Genomic DNA, 27,006 nt, shown 5'->3' with positions numbered 1-27,006 from the left:
ACTCAGAAATGGCACAATATAAAAACATTGTAGACTTTCAGGCCTGATTCTTGATTCTGCTGTAACTTGAAAATGACCTTTTCAGCTATGAGCCCCTGCAGTATCTGCCATCTTCTGTTCATAGCTCCCAGCTTCTCAGCGAAGTCCGTTTTGTCACTGCGTTTTCCCTCCACATCCTGGCTACTGATCTGCAGAACCGACTGGTTAACAAAGTCCACAGTCAGCTGCTTACAGGTCAGATCGATGCGGAAACCCTGTAAAACAACCGTGAGACATGATGAGACTGTGATGCACAAGAAGGAATAAGAGAAATGAGCTGAAGGCTGTTGATAACCTTTGACATGTGACACATCACACTCTCTTGCAGCTGGAGCAGGAAGGGAGAACAAGTGGACAGTGTGGTGATTACCTTGTACTTCTGTAAGAAGTTCTGGACAACCTCAGAACCCACAGCTCCCATGATTTTATCCTGGTCTTCATTGATGATGTTCTCCATGAGAGAGATCCAGCTCATCAGCTCTGTGATGGCGTGTCGTGATGCCAGCTTCTCCATCTGCAGCTGAGGGCACAAAGAGCCAAAACACAGCATGACTAATAATGTCACGCTAAGGTTAATATCAATGAGCCAAAACAATCTGAGCTTTCTCAGACCTGGTGTAGCTTCTCTTGTACTACAGGAATACGAGTCAGCAGCTCAGCCCATTGGGTGTCGATTTGGCCCAGTGCTGTCCTCAGACCAGCTGTGTCTACTCTTTTCAGTCGCAGAAGCTGGTTTCCTGTGCTCAGCACAGATGAACGTAGGGACGACTTAGCATCCACTTCCTTAGAAAACTCCTGTCACAGTGTAGAGAAATTTAACCGTAGATTCATTAAAACAACCTGAACATTGTACATGGGTATTAAACATGTATGCGTCTGCTGCTGACATGATAACCTGACTAACCAGGAAGGCATAGAGGTGGTCTCTGACAGTCTCCAGCTCCTGTGGCACCGTCACTGACTGGGTTGTCCAAAACTCCAGCCGGTCCAGAGCCGACCGCAACCAGTGGCTCAGCTGTGCTGACTCACTCTGATACCTAAAATGCAGACACAGGACAACAAATGATATTTAAATTTTGTTCTTCAATATTCTGAACAAGTTTAGAGACCAAAACCATTTGGCTAATTCAAACAAATTACATAATTGATATGAGATTTGCAAACCAAACAAGCTCTGCCTGCTACCAGACCCTGACCTGCTCCAGTGTTTGAGCGTGGAGTCGAGGCGGTGCAGCTCTTTGTTGACTTTGGTGGTGGAGGAGAGCCAGTGTTCTCCCAGTTGGGTGAGTTGGTTCTCCAAGTCTGAGCAGCTAACAGACAGAAGGAGCCTCTTTCCCTCCTCCAGAACCTGGTACAGCTGGGGCTGGTGCTCCGTCAGGCTGGCTTTCAGACGCTACACAACAAGATTTAACCGTTTTAAAAATCTTTATTTTTTATTCTGACTGCTGCTTTTAGGATAATTCAGATCATATGTGCATGGATATCTCTGGGTCCAGTCTGAATTCGAGTACTTACTTGGTAGAGACTGATCCTTTCAGACAGTCTCTCCTCTGTCTCCTCCACCAGGCCCACAGTGGGGATAGCACACTCCACAGCCTCCAGTTGTCTACACAGAGACTGGTAATCCTCCACAAGTCTGCTCCATGACTGCAAGACAGAGGAGAAAGAACTGTGTCTTATTTACGTACTTTCTATTTATTCACTGTTACCTATTTTATTATCTTCTGTATTTCATGATTGAACTTAATAAAATGTTGCTGCTTCTTTTTCTAGCCTTGTATTAATCACCAATCCCCACCTCCAGCGTGCCCTCCAGCTCCACTCCCCTCCTGTGGGCCTGTTTCAGCACGCTGTGGGCTAAAGCCATGGTCTCCTCCAGGGCCTGGCTTTCCCTCTGCACCACCAGACCAGACACTTTACTATAAAACATCTGGGTGAGGATCATATGGCATTCCAGACCCTGGAAAAACTCCTATATTAAAAAAAAATGTGTTAGAGAAGAAAGAAATCATTGGTCTCTTAATGAACAATAGTAAAATGCTCCCTCCCTCCTTACTTTGTGTTTATCCAGTAACATCTGCACCTCTATAACAGAGGCTACTGTCATCTTCTGATCGGCAGCCATCTTGTCCTGAGCGGTGTCCACCAGCTCCGTGAGGTCATGGAGTGCAGCTTCATACTGAGCCTTGAGAGACAAACCGTGGTTCAGGCTGCTGCGCCTGGAGCCGACCATCAGCACCAACTCTTCATATGCATCCTACACAAAAACCATTAGTATGTCAGTTGTTAAGTGTCTGATCATGAACACAACGTAAGAGAAGTGAGCTCGGCATCAAATCTGAAATGACCTGGAGTTTAAGTAGGTCCTGATTGGCGATTTGGTCAGAATGGAGCCCCTCTGCTCTGGTCTTCAGCTCAGATACTCTCTGCTCAAACTCTCTCAGACTGTCCTCCACCTCTGATAATGCCTGCAAACATTTTCAACGAAAATCTCTTCTCAGGAATCCATTAAAGGCCCATAAATAGGATTTAATGTTTGTGTATCTGTCGTACCTCAATCTGCTTGGCTGCAGGCCTGTCTGCAGTTCCAGCCACCTTTTGTAGCAGCTGGTGTTTACTTTCACTCAGAGCCGTGAAGAGCGTCCTCACTTCATTCTAGCAAGGAAATAAAAAAACAATGTCAAAAGATTAAAAAAATACAGATCTCCATTAGTTCCATAAGACAACCCTATAACAATATGTTTCACAACCCAAGTGTTAGAGTTTTAATACCTGGAAAACTGAGTACTCCTGCAACTTGTCCCTCATGCAATCACAGCGATGTCCCAGTGTGGACTCCAGCAGGCTCATCCTCTCCTGCAGGCCCTCCAGGGTGTCCTCCATCAGGGCTCGCTCCTCTCCTCCACACAGACGGCCTGCTCCTCCACCCAAAAGGTCTCTACACTGCTTAACCTCCCTGGTCATCTCCTTCAGCTGTTTATGCAAACTCTGAACAGAGGGGGGGGGGTGTTATTACCTGTTTATTACTTGTGCTACTAATTCATATGCAGTTGTATTATATTATTTGTGTGAGGTAACAAAACTGATCAGTGTCTTTATTCCTGCTCACCTCTAGATTTTTAAGTTGAGTCTCTATGTCCTCAGACAGCAACACAGGACCAGAGAGTAGCTGATTCTCAGCAGCATCCAACCAGGAGGAGGCTGCTGAAACTGCAGTATACAGGTCCTGCTGGACTGTCGCTCCTCCTAAAGACCCTGTCGACTTACTGTCCCTACCTGTTGCCTGTGAGGAGGAGCAAATCATATTTAGTCAGTACATCTGACTGCAAAACAGTTTGTTTTCTGAAGAAAGAAATTCCTGTAAGAGATGTTCATATTTGTTAGAAAATGAGCTCGTCACCTCTTGGGCAATTCTTTCCAGGGTCTGGCTGCAAGCCTCAAACAAAGCTCTGGGGGAGTGAGAGTCCTGGCTGGTAGACTCTTCTCTGAACACCATACTGGGACTGGACAGACGGGAGCGGTGGAGGACCTGCACACATGATTGACACATAAGATGAATGAGACCAGAATCAATCATGGCACTCAATGAAGAGCATCAGAGGAAGAAAAACTACCACACTGAAACACTAAATTTCATACAATATTACAGATTCATATGTAACATGTACACCATCTTTACCGGACTAAGCTGGTCTTGCTCCAGGGAGTTGAGGGAGAGCTGCAGCTTCGTGCTCTGATCTTTGTTCAGGTTTTCCCAGCGCTGTCTTAGCTGGTCCAAAGGAGACAAGGTCTCTGTCTCCAGCAACACGCCGCCTGGGACAGACACCTCACTGTGGGAGGGAGAGGGGTGTGTTGTCATAACAGACTATTATCTGAATATCCCTGAGAACTTGTTAAGACAGCAGGTGTAAATGTAGTGAACGGTTTTCTGAGCTTTTTCCAGTGGAGGTGGAGACAGATGGAGAAATGTGTAACAGATAGAGACCATAGTGGTACCTGTCCCCATTGGGTGTGGTTTGTTGGTTAAGTAACTCTTCCCCAACACTTGCTACAGACTGTAGAAGTCTTCTCTGTTCAGCTACTTGCTCCTGCAACTCCTAGGAAATTCAGGCCAGTAATTACAATTACAGGGATACAGCAGTCAGTCAACTTAAATCACGGTGATCCAAAAGTGTAAGAAGCAGAAATATTCAGCTTCCTCTCACCCTCTGTCGAAGCAGGCTGTCATGGTGCTGCTGTGTGCGTGTTGACCGGGCCTGGGACAGCCAGTCCTGGACATTAGGACTCTGGGACAGAGAAGAGTCTGGCTCACTGTCCTCCTGGTCCTGCAATGAACCCTGACAGAAAGAGAGAGGACCTTCAACACTCAATCCTCAAAAACTTTAAGTAGAGAAAAATGTAATATAATATAATTCATATATCTACTCTTTGTCCTTTTTATTAACTAAAGTCCAGGTAGGATGTTAAGGAAAGCAGTCTGTGCTGTAGAGGGATTTGGTGGCTAAGGATTCTCACTATATACTAAAATCATATTGGCAGGACCAGCAACTCCATAAAAGGTTCCTTTCAGTGTAAGTTGAAACATTCAGAGGATCTTTTCTCTCAAATGGGGCCTAAACCACAGAGCAAAAAGGTCAAACTGCTGTGTCATCAGAAACACACCAGATGCAGTAGATTTAGCGTTAGCATGTGATGACGCAGCATCTTTTCTCTGGTCTCTGAGTGCCCATTGTGAGACACAGGCTCTGTTGTTCTACTGTATAGTGGAAAACAGTGGACTTTTATGAAGGAGCAGGATACGACCTTTAGCTTTTGCACAATACTACTATTGATACTGCAACATAATGCAGCAAAACATCTATTACGCAGAAGCAGGGAGGAGAGAAAAGCTGAGGTCTGGAAAATCACATGGGAGTGCAGAGACAAAGGCAACAAAACAAACATGACCTCTGATCTCACCTGTATGTCGACCTGTTTATCCTGCAGCATCTGCTGCAGCTCCAGCAGGCTGTCTTTGAGGGACTGCAGCTTGAGGGCGAGCTGCTCCGCCTCTCCCTTGGTCTCGGCCCGGCCCTCCAACAGCAAACTCTCACTGTGGACAGACAGTTCTGACAGATACGACACCTTCTGCTCGATCTCGAACAGCATGTTCTGGAAAGACAACATATTTCAGGTGATAAGCAAAACACATACAGTGGAAGTTTCTTAACATTTAGGAGCTTCTGCTTAAATGAGTAATACCCTTAGAGTAGACGTAAACAGATGTAAAGCATTTGCTTCAGATGCTCAAAGGTTATACAGTCATTTACTGGAAACACAAACATTAGAAGTAACCTTAACTAGTAAGTTTCTGTCCTTTTAGACATCTGACAACTGCTTCAGTGTTTCTTGTGGCTGTACAGACCTGGAAACAGAACCGCTGGTCTGTCTGACTGACAGGTAGAGCTCAAACTTAAAGTAATAAACACAGCTTAGTAGCACATATGGTACTGCATACATGCATATATATCCTCTGCTGGTCTCACTCTTTTTAGATCCACTTATTCTCTTGCTCTTTTCAAATTTATTCTGTTTGCCTTCAAAGTCTTTTCAGCATATCCCGTTTTCACTTCTTTACAGGAGAGACGAGTGGGAGCGAGCCTCGTCTTCCATGTCCAAACTATGTGTGAGAAGAGCTAACATCTCCATAGACGTGGAGAAGAAGAGGATTAAGGCTATAACCCTTTTATTCAAACAGGGATACAAGGGCCCTTGGCAGAGATGGAGAGGTAATTGTCCACCACAATGCAGAGTGCCTCATGGACCTCTTTTCCTTCTGCTCTACGGCTGTGACTGTCAATCAGTAAGAAGGTAGACAAATACTCTTCTCTACACTTTCACCACAAAAAGCCTCTTTGATATTCTAACTTAAATACCAAAATCCCTCTACTTCTCTCACAGGGCCGAGAACCTTTTGAAAGGTTTTTGATATGTTTTCACTCTATAAGTTAGAGTTTGCTATATGTTTAGAGTACGCTGTCAGGGATTGTCTGGTATTGTAAGTATTAAACAAACTTGTTTTCCAGTGAACAAAGTTAAACCTGATTTTATGCCTCCTTCCCTCCCTTCAGTTTCTTCCCTCTCTCTCTCTCTCATCACTACGACTCACTTCATCCCTTTTGTACAGTTTTTACCCCCCGGAGAGGAGGATCTGCATGGGCCGGACCTTAAGACCTGAGCTCTATAATCAGCTTACTGTCTCCCAGCTGCTAAACACACACACACACACACACACACACACACACACACACACACACGCACACGCACACGCACACACTGTACTAACATGCTGATTTCTTTGAAAGTCAAGGTAATATCGTTCTGCAAAAAAGTAGCCAAAACAGAACAGGCAACCCTTCATTCTACTATCAGTCAATTTAAAATGGATGCTAACTACCCCAGAGATAACAGTGATGGTTCCACCGAAACCAGAGGAGCAGAGGTCTCGATGTTTGAGGACTAGTAGGATGATTTTCTATTATATTAGGCCACAGTTCTGTCATTTTCTTTGTTTTTGAGGATGAACTGAACAGGTTATATGCAACCAAAGTAATAACAGTAAAACTAAGGTAATAATTCCAAGGATAGGAACTATTTCTGTAACAACAAAGCAGCCAGATACTTCTCTTTGAGAGCGCCCTGTTGATAAAACAAAGGCACACAGACGAAGACACACACTAAGCCTCGGGCAGGAGAAGGAAGTTTCCTGGCTGTCAGCTGAGGACAACTTAGTAAAATCTGCACATATCAAGAGAACAACAAGCGACACACCATCTATATCTGGCAACTCATCATCTACTGAACCTTCATAATCCAACAAAATCTTTTTTAGTGCCAATCCAAACATTCAGCTCAGTCACCATGACGAGACAGCGTCTCACCTGACAGTCGATGAGCTGCTCCTCCATGTCCATGTCTTCATTCTGGGGCTGAAGTGCGGAGCTGAGTGTGGCACGAGTGCTGAGCAGCCAGTGGTCGAGCTCCTCGGCCTCGCTGTGGTAACGCTGCAGGGCCTGCTCCTGTCGCTGCTCCTCCAACTGTTCACTTAGTTTCTCCTGTAGCAGCCAACACGAGACACGTTTGTGTGCAGCCCAATCACTGATGCTGATCAACAGCCAATGATGATGGATGACAAACAGCAATAAACTGCAGCGGCAAGTTTAATAACATTTATGCAGACTTAAGCCTCTGCTCTGAAGACTGCCTTTGGGCACCTACTTCCAGCAGCTGCCGTTTCCCTGAAGCCTTCATTCGAATAGTGGCCATCCTCTCTCCCAGTACGGTGAGGGTGGACTGGAGGGCCAAATGGTCGCCAGCCTCCCCATCGCTGTCGCTGTCTGCAAGTTCCTCAGAGAAACACGTCTGTAACTCGCCGATCTCATCCTGCAGCATCAGGATCTCATCCATTAGAGCCTGGAGAGACCGACACAGAAAAGTGTAGGAGATGACAGAAACAAAAGAAAAAAAGAAATTAGAAAAAGACTGAAATTGCTGGAGAAGAGGAAGAAGGGAAGATGGCGAGACAGCAGCAACAGAGGGTTTGTCCAAACTGCCCTGACAGTGGTGTGACAAAAAGGAACTGTATCGGCCGTCGCTGTCAAGTTGGCATAGCAACAGAGAACAGTGCCATGCAGTCTCTGCAACCATTGCACAATCTAGTGCAAGATCAAACTCCTCAATCATTCCTTGTTATCCCTGAGCAGGCTCGTTTTTTTGTCATCTTGACTCCTGTCTGTGTTACAATTTACATGTTATTGTCTGTACTGCACCACACTCCTCCTCCTAACCTTAAACCAACCCACAAACAACTTCCACAAAGTCTCCAGACCGCTCTCTCACCTGGTGTGCAGCCATCTGGCTCTCAGGGCTCTTGTTGGGCTCCAGGCCCTCACTGAGTGCTCCTTCGATGGATTCCATTTTGGTGGAAATGGATTGAAGGGACTCCTGATAATGCTGCTGCCGCTCCAGAGCCTCGTACAGACTCTTCTGCTTTTCACTGATCTGTGGAAGGAGAGGAACGAAACAAACAAATTAATGACGGTAGAACTGAGGTTGCAGCTGGAGAAGGAAAGCTGGGATACAAGTCCAGAGTAGAACTGCTTATTTGTGTCGATTGCAGGTTTGGCACAAATGTCAAGCTGCTACATACACTCACTAATTTGGGTGTAGTCCACAGTAATGCCTGAAAACCCATGATTTCCTTACAGCACAACTGTGACTTGTGTTTTTTTTTTTTTTTGCAGGGAAACGCTGTGTAGTAGTGTTTTTATACTTGCTTTGAATTTGTTTAATTGTAGGTGATGATGTGACGTACCACATTTTTGAGTGTTTCCCAGGATCTCTGCAGGTCATCCAGGTTAGCAGCACTGGACTCCATGGACGGGTCGTACAGCTCCTGCAGGGGCGCTCTGCTTAGAGCGACTCGACCCTGTAGCACAGCAGCTCAGTCAGTGTGGGGACAGCACTTCTTGACCTAGTGCTACTTAAACGTAGGAAGCTTTACCAATGACCTGTGACTTATCAGTCTTGTTTTCCTTTCAGTAGCACCCAGGAAAGATCCCATTAGATTAGTTTTAACTACCTTCAGTGATTCTTCTCTCACCTTCCAACTGCCTTTGACACAGATGTGAGTCGTCTTTGAACAGTCAGACTCACTGACACATCACAGATATACTGTATTTATGTTTCACCAGAATGACTTCAAAGTTAAAACCAAGTTTAGAAAATGACACAGACTCATTCTGACCTCAGCAAAAAAGCTCGGGGCAAAAAAAAGTTAAGCAAAGTAAAGGTGCGAACATAATGGTGATTTAAAGGGGAAGCAGGGGCAGCTCAGTAGCTCTCCAGCTGTTTCAAAGATCCACTGTATTGATAGTGGTGATGATGTGGAGGTCATGGGTGAGATGGGATGAGGTGACAGAGTTAGCATGTTATTTTGTCACATATTCAGCCTTAAAATCTTATTTTAAAAAAGTTCTGACAGCTCCAGATGCAAACTCACATGTTTCTTTAATCTTTACTTGACATTAAATGCAAATCAAAACCACACTGACAAAGAAAAGGCTCCATTAGCAAAGGACAATGTCAGTGTGCACAAAAACACCTCAGAGACACGTTCAATTGCATTGGAAGACAATGAACTATTCCCATCCCAAGGTTGAAGTTTTTCAAATGTCAGACAGGGACTTTTAGGTGGAACATGAAAAATGCAGGTCAGGTAATGCTGGAGGGCTCTGGAGGTTACCAGGGTGGGGTGGGCAGTACCTGGTTAAGAGGAGCGTCAGCGTTAGCCCCTGGGGAGGGGGAGCGGCAGGCAGGGGGAGAGGAGACCTCACTGTTAGTGCCCTCCTCCCCTGACTCCTCCGTCACAGGGGAGAGAAGCGTGTGGCAGCGGCCGGCTGTCATCTGACCACACACACACACACACACACACACACACACACACAGCACATCAAACACACACATCAAAAGAAGCAGGTGAGGGCAAAGGGAGGGGCACAAAACAGAAAAGGCCCAGACAGAAGACGTGAGGAGACAGAGAGAAAAACGAATAGAGAGAGGAGAGAGAGCATAAAAATTAACAGGGTAGTGCAGGTTAGGTAAAGCACATCGCTGATTAATTAGACAGAGATCAAATAACAGAGAGGAGAGCCATTAGATCACGTTACTGCTGACATTAACCATGACAATGCTTTGCCATAGCAGAGACATAATTCAGTGTAACATTGATCTGTGCTAAAGAATGAAAATTCGATTCCTCTGGCAATGAATGAGCCACTTTTTTTTTGTTTTGTTTTACAGGATACATCAGGGGAAAGGAATGACCATTACCAGGAAGTTAAAATCACACACACAGTAAGCACACACACAGTGATTACTCACACCACACACACACACACACACACACACACACACACACACTCATGTATACTGCAGAGCAGCAGTTTCAGAACCACAGTAATTTCCTTTTCATTGCAGACATTTCCCTTGTAGGTGCCATCCAGGCTTTATCCACACCACAGACAAGTTTTAAGACTCTTATTCTTATTCTTTATTTAAGCAATGTCTTACCAGCCAAATTCCTCTAAGAGCTAGAATCAAACCACTCTTACAGTTAAATAACAAAAATACCTTTATAAATATATTTAAAGTGAAAAATCTGTATATGAACAAGAAGAGGAAGACATGTAATGGAAATCCCCAGGAGTACCAAAGCCAAAACTTAAAGCAGAGCTGAATCACAGCTAACAGAGACTGGGAGCAGTGAACACAGCAGCTGGCCCAGAAGCAGCATTTCAGCTCTGCCTGCGTGCTTCAGCAGAGAGGCAGAGCTGAAATGTGAGCCCAGCCCTACTGGGCGTTTTTTGGCACTTAATGCAGAACTTGGCCGAGTAACTTGGGCCCTTGTTATCACCGAAACACATTTTCCCTGACTTTATAATGCAATGCAACGCAACACAGAGCATCAGCACACCGGCATGTGTGGGAAACTCTGAGGTTGCAGTTAGAACCTGGGCAGCATTGTCCCTGCTTTAACTAAGCTGAAAACAAATCAAGGAAACCAGCACTCATAGCAACCAATTGATGCCATACACACAAACCTATCATGCTCTACTCACACACAAACACACACACCATGCAGTAATATCCTGTTTCCTGGCCTGCTGAAACCAAACACAACAGGGCAAGGAAGCAAAAAAGACACATCTGAATCAGACAGAGAACCACAGAGAGACTCGTCTGCAGACACTGAAAAAATGAATGATCAAGGTGAGGCTGACAGAGTGTAGTAGCAGGCAGACAGATTTAGGGTAAAGTGGCTCAGCACAGTAATACACAAGGGAAAGCTGCTAAAATAGTAACACTTGAAGTAGAGGTGATATGAGGAAAAAAAAAGTTTAGGCTATTTCTGTGCAGATGCAGAAAAACAGAATAATAGAGAGTGAAAAAACTATTGTGGCTAAAAAAAACTATACCTCTAGTAGAAAGAGAAAAATCTTCAAACCTGAAATATTTACCTGTCATGGAGTGGATGCATATGAGGCCTTACATCCCAATTTAGACAAAACACATTGTGGAGAATTTTTAGATTGTTTATTTAATTATTCTGATATAACTTTATACACTGCTGCCTGGGAAATAATAGTCTAGTTAAACCTGCAATTATCACCCTCAGACTTTAGGCTAATTACAACCTGCCTGCACTCTCTTCAACCCCCAAACGACCCTTGTGTTCCACTTTGACACCCCCCTGGTATGGACAGAAAGACAGAGGGTCTGTACATGCAAACACACACAAACATGGGCCTATCAGTCATGTACTATGTGCATGTGTGAGTCTCTGTGTGGTTGTGCTTGTATCCAAATAAGGCTTTGCCACTCACCATAACGACAGAGGGGTGTGCTGGAAGCTGCTTGGTGGCGCCGGTTGCCACGGCGCTGGGCAGCTCCTCATCACTCAGCTCGTCCATGCCGTCTGAGAGGCCCTCCACCTCGCTGACCGTCAGCAGCATGGTGGCGTGTTTGGCCTTCACCGTCAGCATCTTACACTTGGAGTGGAGCGAGGCAATCTGCTCCTGGTAGCCACGGATCTTCTGGGCCAGCTCCTGTCAAAACATCCCCCAAAACAGAAACACCAGCACCCCCCGGGTCAGGAGAGTGTGGTTTAGTCCACAATGGAAGTTGAATAGTTCCTGGTGAAACAGATTCCTGAAATAAGGGGGAGGCTGAGTTGGTTCAACGTTGAATGAGGTGCCTGTTTGAGAAGAGTAAGTGTAGGGAATGCATTCTCTTCTCTTCTCTCCTCACTCTTGCTTTGGCTTCACAGTGTGTGAGCGTAGAAAGAGAACAGCACTGCCTCTCTCTCCTCTTTTTCCCTCTGTTTCTCTCTCCTCTGTATCTCTGAGCCAATCAGAGCAGCACAGGGGCGGCGAAGCCAACAGACAGGATGTTTGGTTGAGAGAGAGAGAGAGAGAGACAGACCCTTGCAGAAATAGTTCAAAATCCCTCAGGCACTCCCTCTCGTACAGAAGCGCAAATGGCAAAGAAAAAACAGGAAGTGATCTCACCTAACACTCACCCCCCCCCTCCCGCTGACTTCCACTTCCTTCCTCCACCAATCCGGTTCATTTCAACAAAAGAGTCACAAGGAAAGAGGGAGTGTTTGCAGAGGAAGAATGACAGAGACGGTGTCAAATTACTGCCCTGGTATGAGCTGGTCCAGCTCCTCCTTCCTCCTGCTCCTCCTCCTGTCCCACAGATGGTCACTGGACTGACAACCAGGTCACGTGACTAGCTGGCCCAGTGTGGCTGCAGCTATCTGCTCAGCTTAGAGATCTAACTCAGATATAAACACACTGCCACGCCAGGCCAATCTGCAGCCAGAGAGACTGCATTACCACGATTACATCTACAGACACTGGGGGTTGTGTGCCTCCCTTTCAGGTTTTAGAAGATCAAATCTGCCAGAACCAGGAAGGGACAGTTAAAATGTAACAGAAAATCTGTTTCTAGCGGGGAGATTTGATCTGGCTCCCTGCAGGTCTTTGCTCCCTGCAGGTCTTTGCCTCTACCCCCCCCCCCCCCCCCCCCGCAACAGAAAGCACAGGTCTTTAAAAAAAACAACAGTGCATCATACAGGCGTCTATACAGATCAAATTTACATGCACCATCAGATAAAGGACGAATGTGCGTGAGTGAAGACTCTCCTAAAACCACAGCATGGCAGGACTACTCTGACAGCATAGTGCCGATTGTGCTGCCTTTTGTTACCGTTTCATACCTGATCAATGAGTAAAGCACAGTCTGACTGAAGATTGTCCAAACCTTTCTTATTACAGCATCTTTCCTGCTGCCTCAACTTCTTTTCATGCTGTTTTACATGTAGAGTACAGGAAATGATGATTCACGTTTTCACTCTCAGATCACTGAAGACTCTGACCTCATTAGATGCAGACATTTAAAATATCAGCACATTGTTTCCTTAATTGTTAAATGATCCTCTCTCACCTCATGATGGTGTATTTGAGCCTGAAGTTCCTGTATGCTATTGGTGGAGACCGGTCGGTCCTGAATGATCCGATGGGCTTCTTCTATTAATCTCTGGAGGTTTTTCACTTCCTGCTCATACTGCTCATACTGCACCACGGCCTCCTGGCATGAGAGAGAAAACATCAGGTAAGACTGGTGCTTCCTTCATCTTTTATGAGACCAATGTGGTTCATATATTTCTCCTTTGTAATAATTATTTCTCCTCAGGAAGGTCAAAGGTCAGGTTTATTTATTGCCCTCTCTAATATTTCAATGCTATCATCGTTAGCCACCGTTTGTGTTCATATAAATGCAAAACCAGCCTAGATTCTTAGGACTAGAGGATCATACTGGTCTGGTGGGGGATAAAAAAAAGACATACATTCCTGAGAATCCATGCTGGGACACTGCAGCAGATTTCAAAGCAATTCCAGTTTGTGTCAAGTCAAATTTGATCTACATAACATGACAGTGATGTAATGTAAAAACATAAATAATGCTTTTTTAGCTCTTGTTTATATGAACCTTGGCTTAACATGTGACAGTTACCAGCATTTGCAGTATGAGTGCTGCCATCTACCTGTAGGATGTTGCACTGCTGGATGGTGGTATGCTGCAGTTGGCTGGCCTCTTGCTGCAGAGTCTGAGCTGTGCGGCAGATAGGCAGACTGGCCACTACCTCCTCTGGCAGTCGGAGGGCGCTCTGACACTGCTGTACCGCCACCACTTGCTGCTTGAAGCCCTCCATTTCCACCAACAGACGCTTATGAAGGAAAGAAGAGAAAAGGTAAACCTCGATTTCTGTGTAAATGCAGGACACAAAGCATTTTAAACGTGCGTGCCAACCTGTCTCTGTGTGAGCTGCTCTCTGAGACTGAGTCTGTTGAGGTCTGGGGAGGCGAGTGTCACCTGGATCTGGTCTACGGCTGCATGGAGACTCTTCACCTCCGCCTCCAAATGCAACATGTCCTGAGGAGAGAAACGGGGAGATAAAACATTTCAAAGGGAAACAGGTGCAGGAGGTGGTGCACTTATACAGTGTTTATCATAAACACATAACAAAACGTCCACACACAGGAGGTAAAAATGGATTTTCAGAAACTACGAACAGAAAGGGAGGTCTTTAAAACTCTTCATTTGAAAATTTTAACAGTTGTTTTTCATGTGTAGAAAAAAAAAATCAATTACCAGTCAATGCAAATAAAAGATGTGCTTTGTCTGAAATGCAGAACAAGAAAAAATCCAAACTCACAGGGGGAATTATAAACAGGTTTCCAGCACACAACGTTATTAGCAAAAATTGACAACAGACTCATCTGAGTAGCAGCTGTGTGGCAGATTACTGTAACAGATTACTGCAGTTTGAGCAATTCCTGTCGCTGACCACTAGGCAGCGCTGTTGGGCTGTGGCTCTGCTGAATTTGACTCACTGAAGGAATGTGCAGGTGTCTGGGCTTATGAAACAACATTTGCTGTGGCTCGGGGAAGAATTAATGAAGGTAATTTGGCCTCTGTCATCCAAAGCGAAAGTCATTTACCTTTGCTGCATCTTGCAGATTCTGGAGCCGAGTCCTGGCAGTTTGCTGCAGCTCCTCTGTAAGTCTGCTGAGGTGTTTCACCTGCTGGCTCCACCCCTCCGTCTGCAACACCTCCCCCAGCTGTCCCTCCCTCTCCCCCATGGCCTCCAAGTCACCATGGAGACCACGACACTCCCTCAGCAACGCCTGTCACCACAGGAGCATAAATTAGCAAAGAGGGGAGACATTTCTATGGAGCAATTATACTAATTAGGCCTGGCCAACACTGCGTAACATTTCACTGGAACTCAAACAAGTCTGTGAGTCTAATTAGCTGCAAATTTGTGTCAGATTTAATAGGTTAATAGTAGGATTTATTTTTGTGAAAGAGATAAATATAAAATGTATCATGAGCCAGTTATTTGCAGAGGACAACAGCAGCATTCTCACTCCCTGCAGTGTGACTTGTTATGACTCACCTGATGTGCTCGAATTTGCTCCTGCAGCTGGGAGGCAGAGCTCCACGTGATATTACCAGTAACCACAGCTTCGGCCTTTTCTGTCCACGCCAAAATGAACGCTTTCATGCTCTGATATTCCTCCACCTGTCTTTCTGCCTGCTCACAGGTGAAACCAGGGTCAGAACGAAAGATATTGGTCATAACTTTCTGACAGTATGTTTATAGCTGTTCATCTCACCTTCTTCAGTCTGTTGGCTCTGTCCTGGGCCTGCTGTGTCGTGTGGCGCTGCACCTCTGTCAGTTTGGCCACGGCATCGCCCAGCTGTTTACACAGCAGAGGGTTCTGCTCACCAAACTCCTGCACTGCAGCTCTTAACTCTGCCAGGGAGCGACCGCAGGATTCACACTCGTCACACAGAGCCTGGAGAAGAGGAGAAAAGAGATGAAGGTGAAGCAAAAGAGAAAGAACATCAGTCGACTCTGCATCAACTATTACTTTTAACGGCGTAGCTCTGAGCTAGTCATTCTTGGAGGACAAATATCAAGCCACCACTGGCAGCAGGTTAATTTAGCATTAAAACTAGTACAGTATTTAGTGTATAGTAACACATTACATGTCCTTTGTGTAATCTTTACTAATGGTTGTGGTTTTAAAGGAGCAGTGAATCATTATTGAGCTTTGGCAGAGGCTGCTGGGAAGAACAGGTCCATAAATGACAAACTACTCAAACTACAGCGTGTTTGTAGGCGTGCAGATGGGCTGAGGAATGAGAGGGAGAAAAAGCTGGGCTGACAAGAAGGAAAACAGGAGGGAAGGGGCTCAGACGCCCATCTGGAATGCTTCCCTCAAAAGTGGGTCGCTGTTGAATTCAGATTTCAGTTCATGCCATTCCAACTCTCACACACTCATTAACCTCAACATCTGCAAAATGAATAGTCAATTTAACAGGGGGCTAATTGCTTGTTAATTAGTCAATCTGTCTGGTTGATTACTTTGGTCTCTTCTTTGGCCTCCTCTAGGTCGGCACCCTTGTCTTCTAATTTCAAAGCGATGGTCTTGAGCTTCGTCTCGATGTCCTGGAGTCTAGAACTGAAATCCTCTTTCACATCTCTGGTCTGCTGCACCTCCCTTTCCCTCGCCTGGACCTAAATCAGGTGGCAGAAACACACATTTCACAGCTTTTTACAGCTCTGAAGAGATTATACCTATTTTAACGTGCACACTCTGGACAAATAAAAGCTTTGCAGCAGGGAAACACAATCAATAGACCAGACCGAACAGCTTTACAGTGGTACAGTACACCAATATAACAGGAAATACTTGCAGAGTGTGACAATTAGTTTGTCCAGTAAAATACAAGAAAATTCAACTATAATAGTGTTGAACAAAATAAACACTAGAAGAACATTTATATTTTATATTTGATTACAAACCGACTAAAAACCCACATGAGCATTTTAATTACTTGATGAAACGACAACATTTAATAAAAACTATCTAAGGGAGGTCACCTGGTCTTCAGCAGAACCCAGAGCCAGAGCCACCTCAGCCAACTGCATGCTGAGCTCAGAGGGCAGACCAGCCTGGAGGTCCTGGTACTTGGACTGCTGCAGCTCTGTCATGCGCTCCACACTCTGTCGCCTGCTGATGACCTCACCATGTGCGGTCTACAAGATAACATAACACCACACACTGCAAATCAGTATTTTCTGCAAGAGGTTGTACATTTCTGTGCATGTCTGTGTATTCATGCAGTGGCCCACCTCTAGCTCTTGCAGCAGTGAATCCAGGTCTGCCGTGGGACTCAGCAGTAGGCCACGTGTGTCTTGGATCCAGCCTTTGACCAACCCCAGCTCCTTCTCCACCTCCTCTCTCTCCCTCAACTCCTGGTGGACCTGAGCCCTGCTGGCTCGTACCCGCAGCACAAGGCTGGACGAGACATAAAAACACATATATAATGAACTGTACTACTAAAATACATTTAATCCTATTTTAGGTAGCAGCAGCCACAGCACTGGATCAGTCACCTGTCATACTGCTCCTGCATGTTCCTGATCTCTTGTAAGCACGACGCCTCCTCATGTCCATTCTCTGTCTTTTTCTCTGTCGCCTCCTCCTTCTCCTCCTCCTCTCCTCTGAGGCTTTGCGCGTGCTGCCCCAGCAGGGCCAGGATGGACTGCTCCCGCTCCACCTCCAGGCTGAAGGAGTCATGGTACTCCAGCAGGCTCTGAAGTGCCGCCCTGGTAGCCGCTTTCTCAACTGTGCTGTCTGGGACACGAGTGTGGAGGTCTTTGGACACAGATCGCACCTTTTCCATCTGGGGGCCAGACAAGTTTATCCGTAAAAATTTGAGGAGGATCAACCGCGCAGACTTGTCCTGACTGAGTACTTTGTTTTCTTGAAATACATGACTGAACTTTAAGTATGCCTGGGGTCATATGAAGAGTCTGAATTAGAGAATCACTTAAAAGTTTTTAAATTCTCTATGTGCAGTTGAACTGAAGGACCAAAAAAAAAAAACAAAAACCAGTGGATGACAGGAAAGTGCCACATGTAAGGAAGTGACCAGTCTTTACTGTTTGGCCTCATTTTCCTTTAAGGAGCAGTGCTTTGTGGGAACTCGTGCTCAAAATAGGCCGAAAGGCGGGAAGAGGCTTTATGACACAATGTTTTGGCAGGAATGAACAACTGGCCTGAAGCCTGGAGTTACATCACAGCCCACCAGCTATTCAGCTGTTGCTGCATTTGACCTATTTCTGCAGATCAGTAACAGTTTGGTGGAGTTGGGTGTTTGTCGGCTGTAAATACCACGTTGTGTGGAATGACCCAGAACCTGTGCATGAACTGCAGCACCCTCTTTTACCTTCTCTGTGAAGTTCCTCCACTCCCTCGCAGAGTCCTCCAGGGACCTTTCCTGGGCTCGGGCCCCACCGCGGAGCCTGCTCCACCGTTGCCATAGTGACGACACAGCGTGGCTCGTGACGGCTCTGCTGGACTCGGAGATGATCTGTTCCGACTCTGCCTCTGCCGCAGTCTCTTTCAAAGCATTTAGAGGCAGCTCCTGCAGGTCGATGTGATCCACCAGAGACTGCAGCCAGACACACACAAACACAAACAGACACATTCTTTTGAAGTATTTAGACAATAAAAATTACAGCTTTGCGGAGACACAACAAACAGGATAATGAATAAACACTTTACTGTTTAAATATTAATGTGCATCTGTCTCCATGACAAGAACAAATGCTGGGAGTTTAATATGCTGCTGCCATAATGCAAGTTAGATGATTTCTAGAAATGTCTGATAACACTTGACTACAGTGTCTCTGTCCTGTGAGTGTAAGACAGTAACACAGTGACCTACCTTGTATGTTTGACACTTGTCTTCCGCCTGCTGGAGACTGACGGCTTTAGCTGTGCTGAACATGGCCATCTTGCTTTCTGCGTCATTCATCTGTTCAACCAGAGTCTCTTTGTCATGTTGGAAGGAGCTCCACAGGGCTGCACACCTGAGAGAATCAAACACATTTAAATAAAAAACAAGTAAATTCTGAGTACATTTAAATAGAAATATAAAATAAACATGTATATTACTTGGCTCCATATACTGTATAAACATGATAGAGGACATAGAAACACATTAACACACACCGCTGCAACACATCTCTGTAAGCATCTAGTTGCTGTTTGACGTCTGTGTTTCTCAGCTGCGTTGTCTCAACGTTGTCTCTGAGCCCACCCATCGCTCCTGGTTCCATAAACTCCTCCAGCAGTGGATTCAAAGTCCTCAGCTCCTCTAATGCAGCTGTGAAGCTGTTTTCCTCGTCTGAAATTTCTGCCAGCTCCTGCACATAATCCGTCTGGTTCTCCACCTCCAGCCCAAAGCTGGCCTTCTGGAGCAAAGCCACAGCAGAGTCCAGCCATTTCTGCACAGCCTGCACAGACGAGTGGTACCTCTGGACCAGGGAAAGCGCTTTATCCACAGCGAGCTACAACATGCAGGAGATGACTTAATTAACTTCAGTTATACTTATTTCTGCAAGAGTTTATCCGCATAAATGTAGATAAAAGCAAGAAACATTGAAGGCACACTGTAAAAATGTCCTCTTCCAGAGCTTTACTTCAACTGGTCCAAGTTCTCCTCAGTGGGGAACAGAGTAAGTAGTACTTTCTACTTTTTATTCAACATAATGAAATATTTATGGTACCTACATATTAAATCCCCATACTTATAAAATAAAAAAGAACACTTGTTAAAACTTCACAGACTTTAGTTGTCTCATAAGTTTATAAAGCCTATAAATACTGACAGAATGGATAAACAGGAGATGGAAAATAATATTCAGTAGGTTGATGAATGATGGATTAGATTCCTGATAAGATGAGGATGTGCACTTGGCAGAGGCAGTACCTTCCATTCACTCCTGATCACATTTGCATTAATTAGAAAAAACAAACAGAAAATGATTGTAATTGACTGTAATTTGTGAAAAACACATGCACGTGCCTGTTTTCTGTTAATTCCTTGTTGAACCTCAGCTCCCAGCTTTGCCAGCTCCTGTAGTTTCTCTTCAACATGGGCTGGAACCGTTTCCTTTCTACTGCTAAACCTTTGTTTTTCTCTGCTGCCTAAGGCGTCTGCTCTTCTCAGTCGACTCTTCACTTCCTCTTCTGTGATTTTCAGCTTGCACACTTCCTCATATACCCTCTCAGTCCTGACCTCTGACAGTGTCGGTGCCTCTTCCACTTTGTCCCTGATAGTCCTCAGCCATTCTAACATTTCCTCAGTCTCTCTTGTGAAATCTTCATTCTTTGTCACCTTTGTTTCACTTTCTTGAACAAAACGTTTAACTTCCAACCGTAAAGATTGTAACAATTCAAGCTGGATTTTGGTTTCCTGAAAGGCAGCGGGATCAAACTTCAGACCAAGGCCTTCAGTTTGTTGGTGACATTCTTCAGTTTGAAAGCTCACACCCTCCAGACTTTCCAACAGTGAATAAAGTCTTGAGATTTTATCTGTGGCACCAAGGTTTATGTCTGACTTAAGCTGGACCAGATCCTCTTTAACAGACTTTAACTCTGAGTCCAGTTTGTTTAATACTCCATTGAGAGCAGCTAGTGTGTTTAGGCAGTCATCTAAATATTTAATTTTCTGTTCAGTTCTCCTCTTCAGTGTGACGTGGAGACTGACCACCTGCCGTGTCTCTTCAGCTCGGTACTGCTGACCTCTACTGAGAAACCCTTCCTTTTTGCCATGAAGTTCTCTCACAGCAGGGCTAATATACAATAAACTTTCATTAATATTTCTGTATTCATCGATTAGATGAACAACATCCTCCTCTTTAATACTGATAGTCTGCTTCTCCAGATTGTCAAGCTGCTCCTGAAGCTCCTCCAGTGCATTACGAGTTATATCAAAGAAAGTGCTGAACTCTTTTCTCTCTAAGATTATTTGTTGGATTCGGTCTTTTTTCTCTTTGGCTAGAGCTAGGATGGCATTGTACTGCTGAGGCAGGGCATTGAGCTTCTCATCTAGGTAGCAATGGTCAATCTCGTTCAGAGTAGGGAGGATCTCCTGGCCTATTCTTTGAACGATAAGGAGGAGGTTCTCATATTCTGAAGCTTGTTCTAGGACATTTTGAAAGTTGGACAGGTGTGTTTGCAGCTCTCCATTATCGTCATTGTTGCTTAATTTGATTTCAGGGAATGTGACGCCATCTGCTTGTCTCAACCAGTGGCAAGTCTTGTCCAGATCAACCTGAAAGTACTTCCTGGAGGTCAAAGCTTTCTCCAACTCTGTAAGACGCTGGGTGGTCCTCTGCAGGGCAGCTTCAAACACTGCCTGTAGCTCCTCAAGCCTCGCCATGGTTTCTGTTCTCTCTTTGTCAGTGGCATCTCTCTCCAGCTCCCGCCCTTGTACCCAGAGAGATGCCAGCTCCCTCTGATAAGCTCGTAAGCTGCTCTGGACCCCCCGACATGCAACAACCTGCTTGGCCAGGTCCTCGGGAAGAAGTGCTATGTGGTCATCTATCAAAGCCTTTCTCTCCTGTTGCTGTACCCAAGACAAAGCTCTACCCAGGCCTTGCAGAAACTGAGTTCTCTCTGTGAACACCTAACGAGGAACAATTAAAGATCATTATTTACAGCTTGAAACACACACAGGTCTATTCAGTGACAATACTGGATTATTTTATCGTTTGTTTCTTGGACCACTCAGCAGTTTACCTTACTGAGGTACTTCCTCCTTTGGGTCACCCGAGCCCCAAGAGTGTCCACCTCAGTCTGGGCCTGTTCAACAAGCTCCTGCAGGCGTCTCTTCTCACTGAGCCCCAGCCTTAAAGCAACAGCCTGGGCTTCCCTCACCGCCTGACCCAACAGCTGCTGACGGGCCTCCAGTTCCACACACACACTCAAGTGGTCAAACAAGAAACTCTGGGCCACATCGGGTGGTGGGCTGGTTTTCAGAGCAGAGGTAAGTGTAGGCCGCTGCTCCTCCACCCACTCCCGGGCATCCCTCAGCTGGGTTTCTACCCGTGCTAGGTCCTCTAGTGTCTGCGCAGAGTCCTGGATCTTCTGCTGAATCAGGGTTTCGAGCTGGGACCAGCGCTGCTCCAGGTGGCCCACCTAATCAAAGAAAGAACACAGCGTGAAACTAGACCCAATATTTACACTCTACATTATTACAGATTTCCAACCATGTTGAAAAGCTTCTGCAGAACTATGACAATGGCGCCGCACCTGCTGCTTGACCAGTTCTTTGTCTAAAAGGCTAAGTCGAGGCAGGATAGCTTGTCTCTGGTCCCTCAGGTCTTCTAGAGTTGCCTTTTGCTCCTCCAGGTCACTGGACAGCTTCTTTAGAGCCTCTAGATGCTCACTTGTACTTTCTGTGTCAGCCCTAGGTAAACACAGACAGGGACATCTGGTCTATGCAGTAATATACACTTAATTTATGTATGGTATATTTAAAAGCCAATAAACATCACACTCTGTAGAATAAATGGATACCTGGCAAGGTAGTCCCATTCCCTGGATACTTGGTGGAAGAGTTCCTCCACAGCCACTACGCTCTCCTGATACTCCCCACTTCGCTGCATGTCCTCCCCCCGCTGGACTTCAAGTTCTTCAGCACGTTGGCCCAGCTCCATCCAGCTTCTCCTCAGTCTCCTTATCTCCTCCAGGGCAGGAGAGACCTGTCCACCTGTCAGCCTACTAATGGCTTCATTTAAATGTGTTACTTCAGACTGTCTCTCCCTGATCTGCTGGAGGAACTCCTGCAGGAAAGATATTTCACATCACACTGAAGTTCAGTTTGAGGAAAATCCAGAAGATCCAGTTCCTCTGACAACAATGCAAGGTTTTTGTTTGATAAACAAAAATCACTTATCAGCATACAAGCCAAACACAGACCTGAGCCTTGTCCAGCTGGTTTTGTGCGATCTTGGGCTCCAGCTCACCAGGACTCCTGATGAGGTTCTGAAGTTGCTGCTCTGTTTCTCTCAGCTGGACCTCCAAATCTGCCTTCTGCTCCTCAATATCCCTCCAGCTATCTGCTATCTCCTCACAAAGCAGCATACGCTCCTCATTCTAGACCCAAAGACAGTGGAATTGGTTCATAAAAATATTCAATTTTAAAAACAGGCAACTATTAGACCAGTAGAATCAAGTAGGCACACGTTGAAGCCAACAGACCTGCAGCTTAACCTGCTGGATTGCTGCCGCGGTGTCCCTGACCCTCGGCTCTGACAGGTCACACGTTGAACACACAAGCTGCAGGTAAGTGCTGGCCTGTTCCTGTAGAGCCCGTTCATGCTTCATCTGCAAATACAAATACTATTAACCCAGTCATGTTTGTAATTGTGAAACATGTGAAATTAATCAAGAATAGCAACTAATCAATTGTTATGTATGTCAAGTCCAAAATACCAGCAGGTAGCAGGGTACTACTAACCTGCTGCAGCGCCTCCTCCAGGCTGAGAGGAGGATGTGCAGGAGGCTCTGGTTCTTCTGCAACAGAGGTGAGCCAGGTCTGGCACTGCTGCAGTGTGTCCTGTAGACTCACATGTCTCTGTAACTCATGGTCCAGACTCTGATACACCTGTAAAACAAAGACGGATACATCTACAGGTCTGGACTGAACAATACGGCAAACCCGTTAAGGAAATAACCCAAAAAATGAGACAGAACATGAGACTGCATAGCTTTAAAGTCAGTACGGCACAGCCAAACACAAAGACACATTACATGATAAAACCGAATCAAGTAGGCACTTATGCAGTGTTGCATTTGACAGGTGTTAAATGTGGAAGCGTCCATGCCTTCCAGGGGAGAGAGAATCAGCAAGGTCTGATCGACAGTGCTAATATGAGAGCCTGAAAGATGGGAGAAGGGGGGCATGTACTGGCAAACGGCCCAGTGTATTTGGCAAAGGCTAGAAGGTTGGCATGGTGGCAAGTGGCATGCAGGATATTAGAGCTGTGTTGTGCTGGGACACAGTTGGCAGCCATCGTAACACTGGAGGCACAGTTGTAGAGAAGCCAGCAGTGTAGTGGTAAAGTATGGCTGGATCACACAATGCCAGATTGGATGTGCGAGTGGTGGAGGCGGTGGTGTCTGGGGAGCTGGGCTATGATGACAGAGTAGGGGTTGCCAAAATGACAGAGTGGGGCTGGATTAGAGGGCTCGCCAGATCTGCTGAATGGTGGCGTGTGACCATTTTTGGCTCAGCCATGAAAAAGTGGAGTTGACAGGGGATATGTGGAGATTAATATGGAGAGATTGAGTTAGTGATGTTGGCTAGTGGGGTCTGTCTGACTACGGCTGCCGTCGAGCTCCACTTTGGCAGCTTTAATTGGTTGTGCCCTCTACACCAGCAGCGAGGGCTGTCTGGAGAGTCGGCTTTAAGTGTCAGAAGGGGTTAGGATTAAATGGATGCTTATGCTGCTGGAATATTAACAGCATTAATATAAAGTGTGTTACCTTGCATATGTGTGTGTGTGTGGTCAAATGTGTATTAAATGCAACACTATGATTTATATGTCTTACATAATAAATGTGGAAGAACCATTTTCCTACTACCAACACTACTACTCAGCTTCTCCACCCCCCTCCTCCTCCTCACTCACTCTCTGTGCTGTGCTACAGATGGCGGAGTAGCTGTCTCTGATGCCTTGCTGGTGAGCCTGGACCTGCTGTCTCAGCCTGCTCTGCACGCGGTCAGTGCAGCCTTGGACCAGGTGGTCTCCTCTCTCCTTTAGTCCTGCCAAGCGATCCTCAAAAGACGCTATTTCCTCCATGATGGCCTGTGGAGGACAAAGTCACCAGGTAGGACCATTTTCGAGAGAGACTCCAGGGAAGATGTATTATATGTAGGACACAAAGAGCACGAGTCTCTTCCCTGGACAATGACACAGGAGGTCCGAACAGACTAGTACAGGTTTACACACAAACCACTAGGAAACAGAAACTACTTTTAACCTCATTGTTAAAACATCATTAAATCACTGCTAAATCATCAATCACACATTTGAATCATCAAATACTAAGTAGGATCAGCTTCTTAGAGATTCAGAGCAGGCGTAAATGTGCACTTTTGCTTTCTAACCGAGACTCAGACCGAGCTGCATCATATGGTGCACACAGCAGCAGAGAATGAAGTAATGCGATTGATCACCTTATGCCGAGCCAGCTGTTGAGTAGCTGCCTCCAGGCTGCCGCCCACAGTGGGATCAGGAGTCACCATCCGGCTGGACATCTGGAGCAGCCAGCGCTCCACTTCCTGGAGTTCATTGTGGTAAACTTCCTGTTCCTTAACCTGGCTTTCCAGATTCTCCACATGGCCCTGGGTTATGTGTTATGCACAAACAAAATGACACAGTACAACCACTTCCAGACTGAGTTTCATGCCCTTTATCTACCAAACATCTTATTTATTCTAAAGATTAAAAGTCTCTCTGTATGACTGAAGACCGACATGTGACCAGCAGGTCAAATAATATTGGAGTAATTGAGCATGTGTTCTCACCGTGGCTGCTTTACAGAGTTCAGTGTAGTCTCTTTGCAGCCTGTTCATTTTGTCTCTGATGGAGGGACAGTGGACAGAAGCCAGCAGAGCGTCTCCCTTCTCCAGCACTGACCTGACAGATCCATCATGGGACTGAACCATCTGCAGAAGAGCCTGTGGACACAGACAACATGGATCTTTCCTGTCCTCTGGTGTAGCGTGTAGTAAAGACCAGTAAAGACCAGTATATTATGTGAAGCTACTAATATTAGATGAAGGACTACGCAGTGTTTTGGTTTTTGTACAGTGCACTGCTGATAGGTTTACTGAACCGTCGACCATTTTCCAAATCACACCAACAGCATGTATGAAAATAAAAAGCAATGGTGCATTACAGAAATGGTCAGCAGTTATATAAAGTTTATTCAGTTTTAGAATTAATAAGCCGAGATGTGCTGGGACCTTCAAGGTCCATTAAGCTCCTGTAATAACGTGCAAACTCTCAGTGAGGTATGAACACCGTGCTCCGCACAGCTTTACATTTACCATTTCTATTTAAACTGAGCAGACTGACAACCAGCTGCAGGTTATACCTTATACTTAGCCAGCTGTGCTCTCCGTTGGTACAGTTCTGCTTTGGGCTCCACTGGGGTGTTCAACAAAGCCCGGGTCTCCACCAACCACTGAGCCTGAGCCTTGTACCGGTCTTGGAACTCCTTAGCTAAAAGCAACGCCCGCTCGAGAAAACTGTGCTCCTGCCTCAGGCCACCTGCGAGATCCTCCAGCTGGGAAAGACGGGCCTCCACCCCCCCTCCTAAGCTTTCAGCTCCAGCCTCGTCCAGGAAGCCGGCTGCCTGCTCTGCCCGCTCCCTCAGGGATTTTAGAAAACTGTGGCCCTGCTGGAGCTCAGACTGAAGTGTCTGCATGAAGGAGAAAGCAGGAACACAACTCGGTAAGGATTTGCAAAGTTTTATCCCCTTTATACTAAATAGGCTTCACCCTGAGCATTTTACACACCGCTGATTTAAGAAAAACCCTAAATGTGTAACAAAATTCTGCTAAGCATGCTCTAGGATGAGGAAGTCCTGCTATCACATTTGCCATGACTTTGACGTTAACACTGAACGACGGCATCACTGATTCTTTATCCTTCTCCTCCAGTGGTGCCCAGTGGTGTGTTTGAAAGGCTTTGAACCCATCAGGTAGGCCAACACCTGCATGGTGAGATGAGGACCAGACTGGGAGGTCACAGTGTGGAGAAGCCACAGTGAATAATATGAAAGGAGGACCCAATTATAAAGACCCTTAACAGGCAGCAGTAGCCGCGGGGGTTTCCAGGGCAACCACAACACACCACACACACACATACGGGCCTCCACTCGATGGGATGCCATCTAGCTTTCATCCTCAGTCTATTATTGTTTGAGTAGAGAGTAGCTTCACACTGCAGCAACCCCAGATCTCCAGCTACTGCTGATACTATAACAAGCCCCGAGTCCGTCTGCACACGTCCATGCTTGCTGCTTAATATGATGCTCCAGCCATGTCCGTCACTGCAATAACAACGCTGATGTTGCTGCCTTATGACCTCAACAGGAGACAGTACATCTTAATTCCCTACCATGATGTGCAGTTAATGTGGACAGAAACACATTGAGTGCAGTATTTAACTCATTATCTCCACTTCACACTGAAACATCTGCTCTTGTCTCACACCTGGCACTGAGTAGCCCTCTTCTCCTGGTTGTCTCCATGTTGAATGAGACTTGTTGAAACTGAAATAGTTTTTAGAGTCTGACGTGGTCTAGATTGTGCATTTTAGATCCAAGACCATTTAAGGAAGTATTCAACCCTCTGAAAGATCTTAATTTTTACATAAGAACTGCTCTCAGCTCTGCTCAGTGTCTCTCAGGCTCAAAC

The 27,006-nt window shown here is 45.8% G+C and overlaps 1 protein-coding gene across 1 annotated transcript in view; it reads right to left on the bottom strand.

The window, feature by feature from the left end:
* syne1a (spectrin repeat containing, nuclear envelope 1a) overlaps positions 1-27,006 on the bottom strand; it is a 60,959-nt gene that overhangs the window by 19,601 nt on the left and 14,352 nt on the right. Inside the window, exons 15-61 of the mRNA XM_026318253.2 lie at positions 25,680-26,006; positions 25,108-25,260; positions 24,757-24,924; positions 24,209-24,385; positions 23,035-23,181; positions 22,776-22,901; positions 22,494-22,670; positions 22,092-22,357; positions 21,825-21,981; positions 21,312-21,710; positions 19,594-21,198; positions 18,738-19,075; positions 18,451-18,595; positions 17,950-18,174; positions 17,114-17,403; positions 16,850-17,015; positions 16,598-16,753; positions 16,079-16,231; positions 15,324-15,506; positions 15,104-15,241; positions 14,646-14,831; positions 13,954-14,076; positions 13,688-13,870; positions 13,087-13,230; positions 11,463-11,684; positions 9,343-9,483; positions 8,393-8,506; positions 7,918-8,079; positions 7,297-7,491; positions 6,960-7,133; positions 4,999-5,190; positions 4,245-4,376; positions 4,036-4,136; positions 3,719-3,869; positions 3,440-3,568; positions 3,149-3,322; positions 2,812-3,027; positions 2,593-2,694; positions 2,388-2,507; positions 2,096-2,296; positions 1,838-2,011; positions 1,555-1,686; positions 1,236-1,432; positions 944-1,076; positions 652-834; positions 410-559; positions 78-254 (exon numbers count right to left, since the gene is read on the bottom strand). Of these exons, the coding sequence (XP_026174038.1) occupies positions 78-254; positions 410-559; positions 652-834; positions 944-1,076; positions 1,236-1,432; positions 1,555-1,686; positions 1,838-2,011; positions 2,096-2,296; positions 2,388-2,507; positions 2,593-2,694; positions 2,812-3,027; positions 3,149-3,322; positions 3,440-3,568; positions 3,719-3,869; positions 4,036-4,136; positions 4,245-4,376; positions 4,999-5,190; positions 6,960-7,133; positions 7,297-7,491; positions 7,918-8,079; positions 8,393-8,506; positions 9,343-9,483; positions 11,463-11,684; positions 13,087-13,230; positions 13,688-13,870; positions 13,954-14,076; positions 14,646-14,831; positions 15,104-15,241; positions 15,324-15,506; positions 16,079-16,231; positions 16,598-16,753; positions 16,850-17,015; positions 17,114-17,403; positions 17,950-18,174; positions 18,451-18,595; positions 18,738-19,075; positions 19,594-21,198; positions 21,312-21,710; positions 21,825-21,981; positions 22,092-22,357; positions 22,494-22,670; positions 22,776-22,901; positions 23,035-23,181; positions 24,209-24,385; positions 24,757-24,924; positions 25,108-25,260; positions 25,680-26,006 (9,804 nt within the window). The remainder of the gene's footprint in view (positions 1-77; positions 255-409; positions 560-651; positions 835-943; positions 1,077-1,235; positions 1,433-1,554; positions 1,687-1,837; positions 2,012-2,095; positions 2,297-2,387; positions 2,508-2,592; positions 2,695-2,811; positions 3,028-3,148; positions 3,323-3,439; positions 3,569-3,718; positions 3,870-4,035; positions 4,137-4,244; positions 4,377-4,998; positions 5,191-6,959; positions 7,134-7,296; positions 7,492-7,917; positions 8,080-8,392; positions 8,507-9,342; positions 9,484-11,462; positions 11,685-13,086; positions 13,231-13,687; positions 13,871-13,953; positions 14,077-14,645; positions 14,832-15,103; positions 15,242-15,323; positions 15,507-16,078; positions 16,232-16,597; positions 16,754-16,849; positions 17,016-17,113; positions 17,404-17,949; positions 18,175-18,450; positions 18,596-18,737; positions 19,076-19,593; positions 21,199-21,311; positions 21,711-21,824; positions 21,982-22,091; positions 22,358-22,493; positions 22,671-22,775; positions 22,902-23,034; positions 23,182-24,208; positions 24,386-24,756; positions 24,925-25,107; positions 25,261-25,679; positions 26,007-27,006) is intronic.

This window comes from Mastacembelus armatus, chromosome 24 (assembly GCF_900324485.2).
Source record: "Mastacembelus armatus chromosome 24, fMasArm1.2, whole genome shotgun sequence".
NCBI classification, from domain to species: Eukaryota; Metazoa; Chordata; class Actinopteri; order Synbranchiformes; family Mastacembelidae; genus Mastacembelus; species Mastacembelus armatus.
This window is presented reverse-complemented; position numbering and strand designations above follow the sequence as displayed.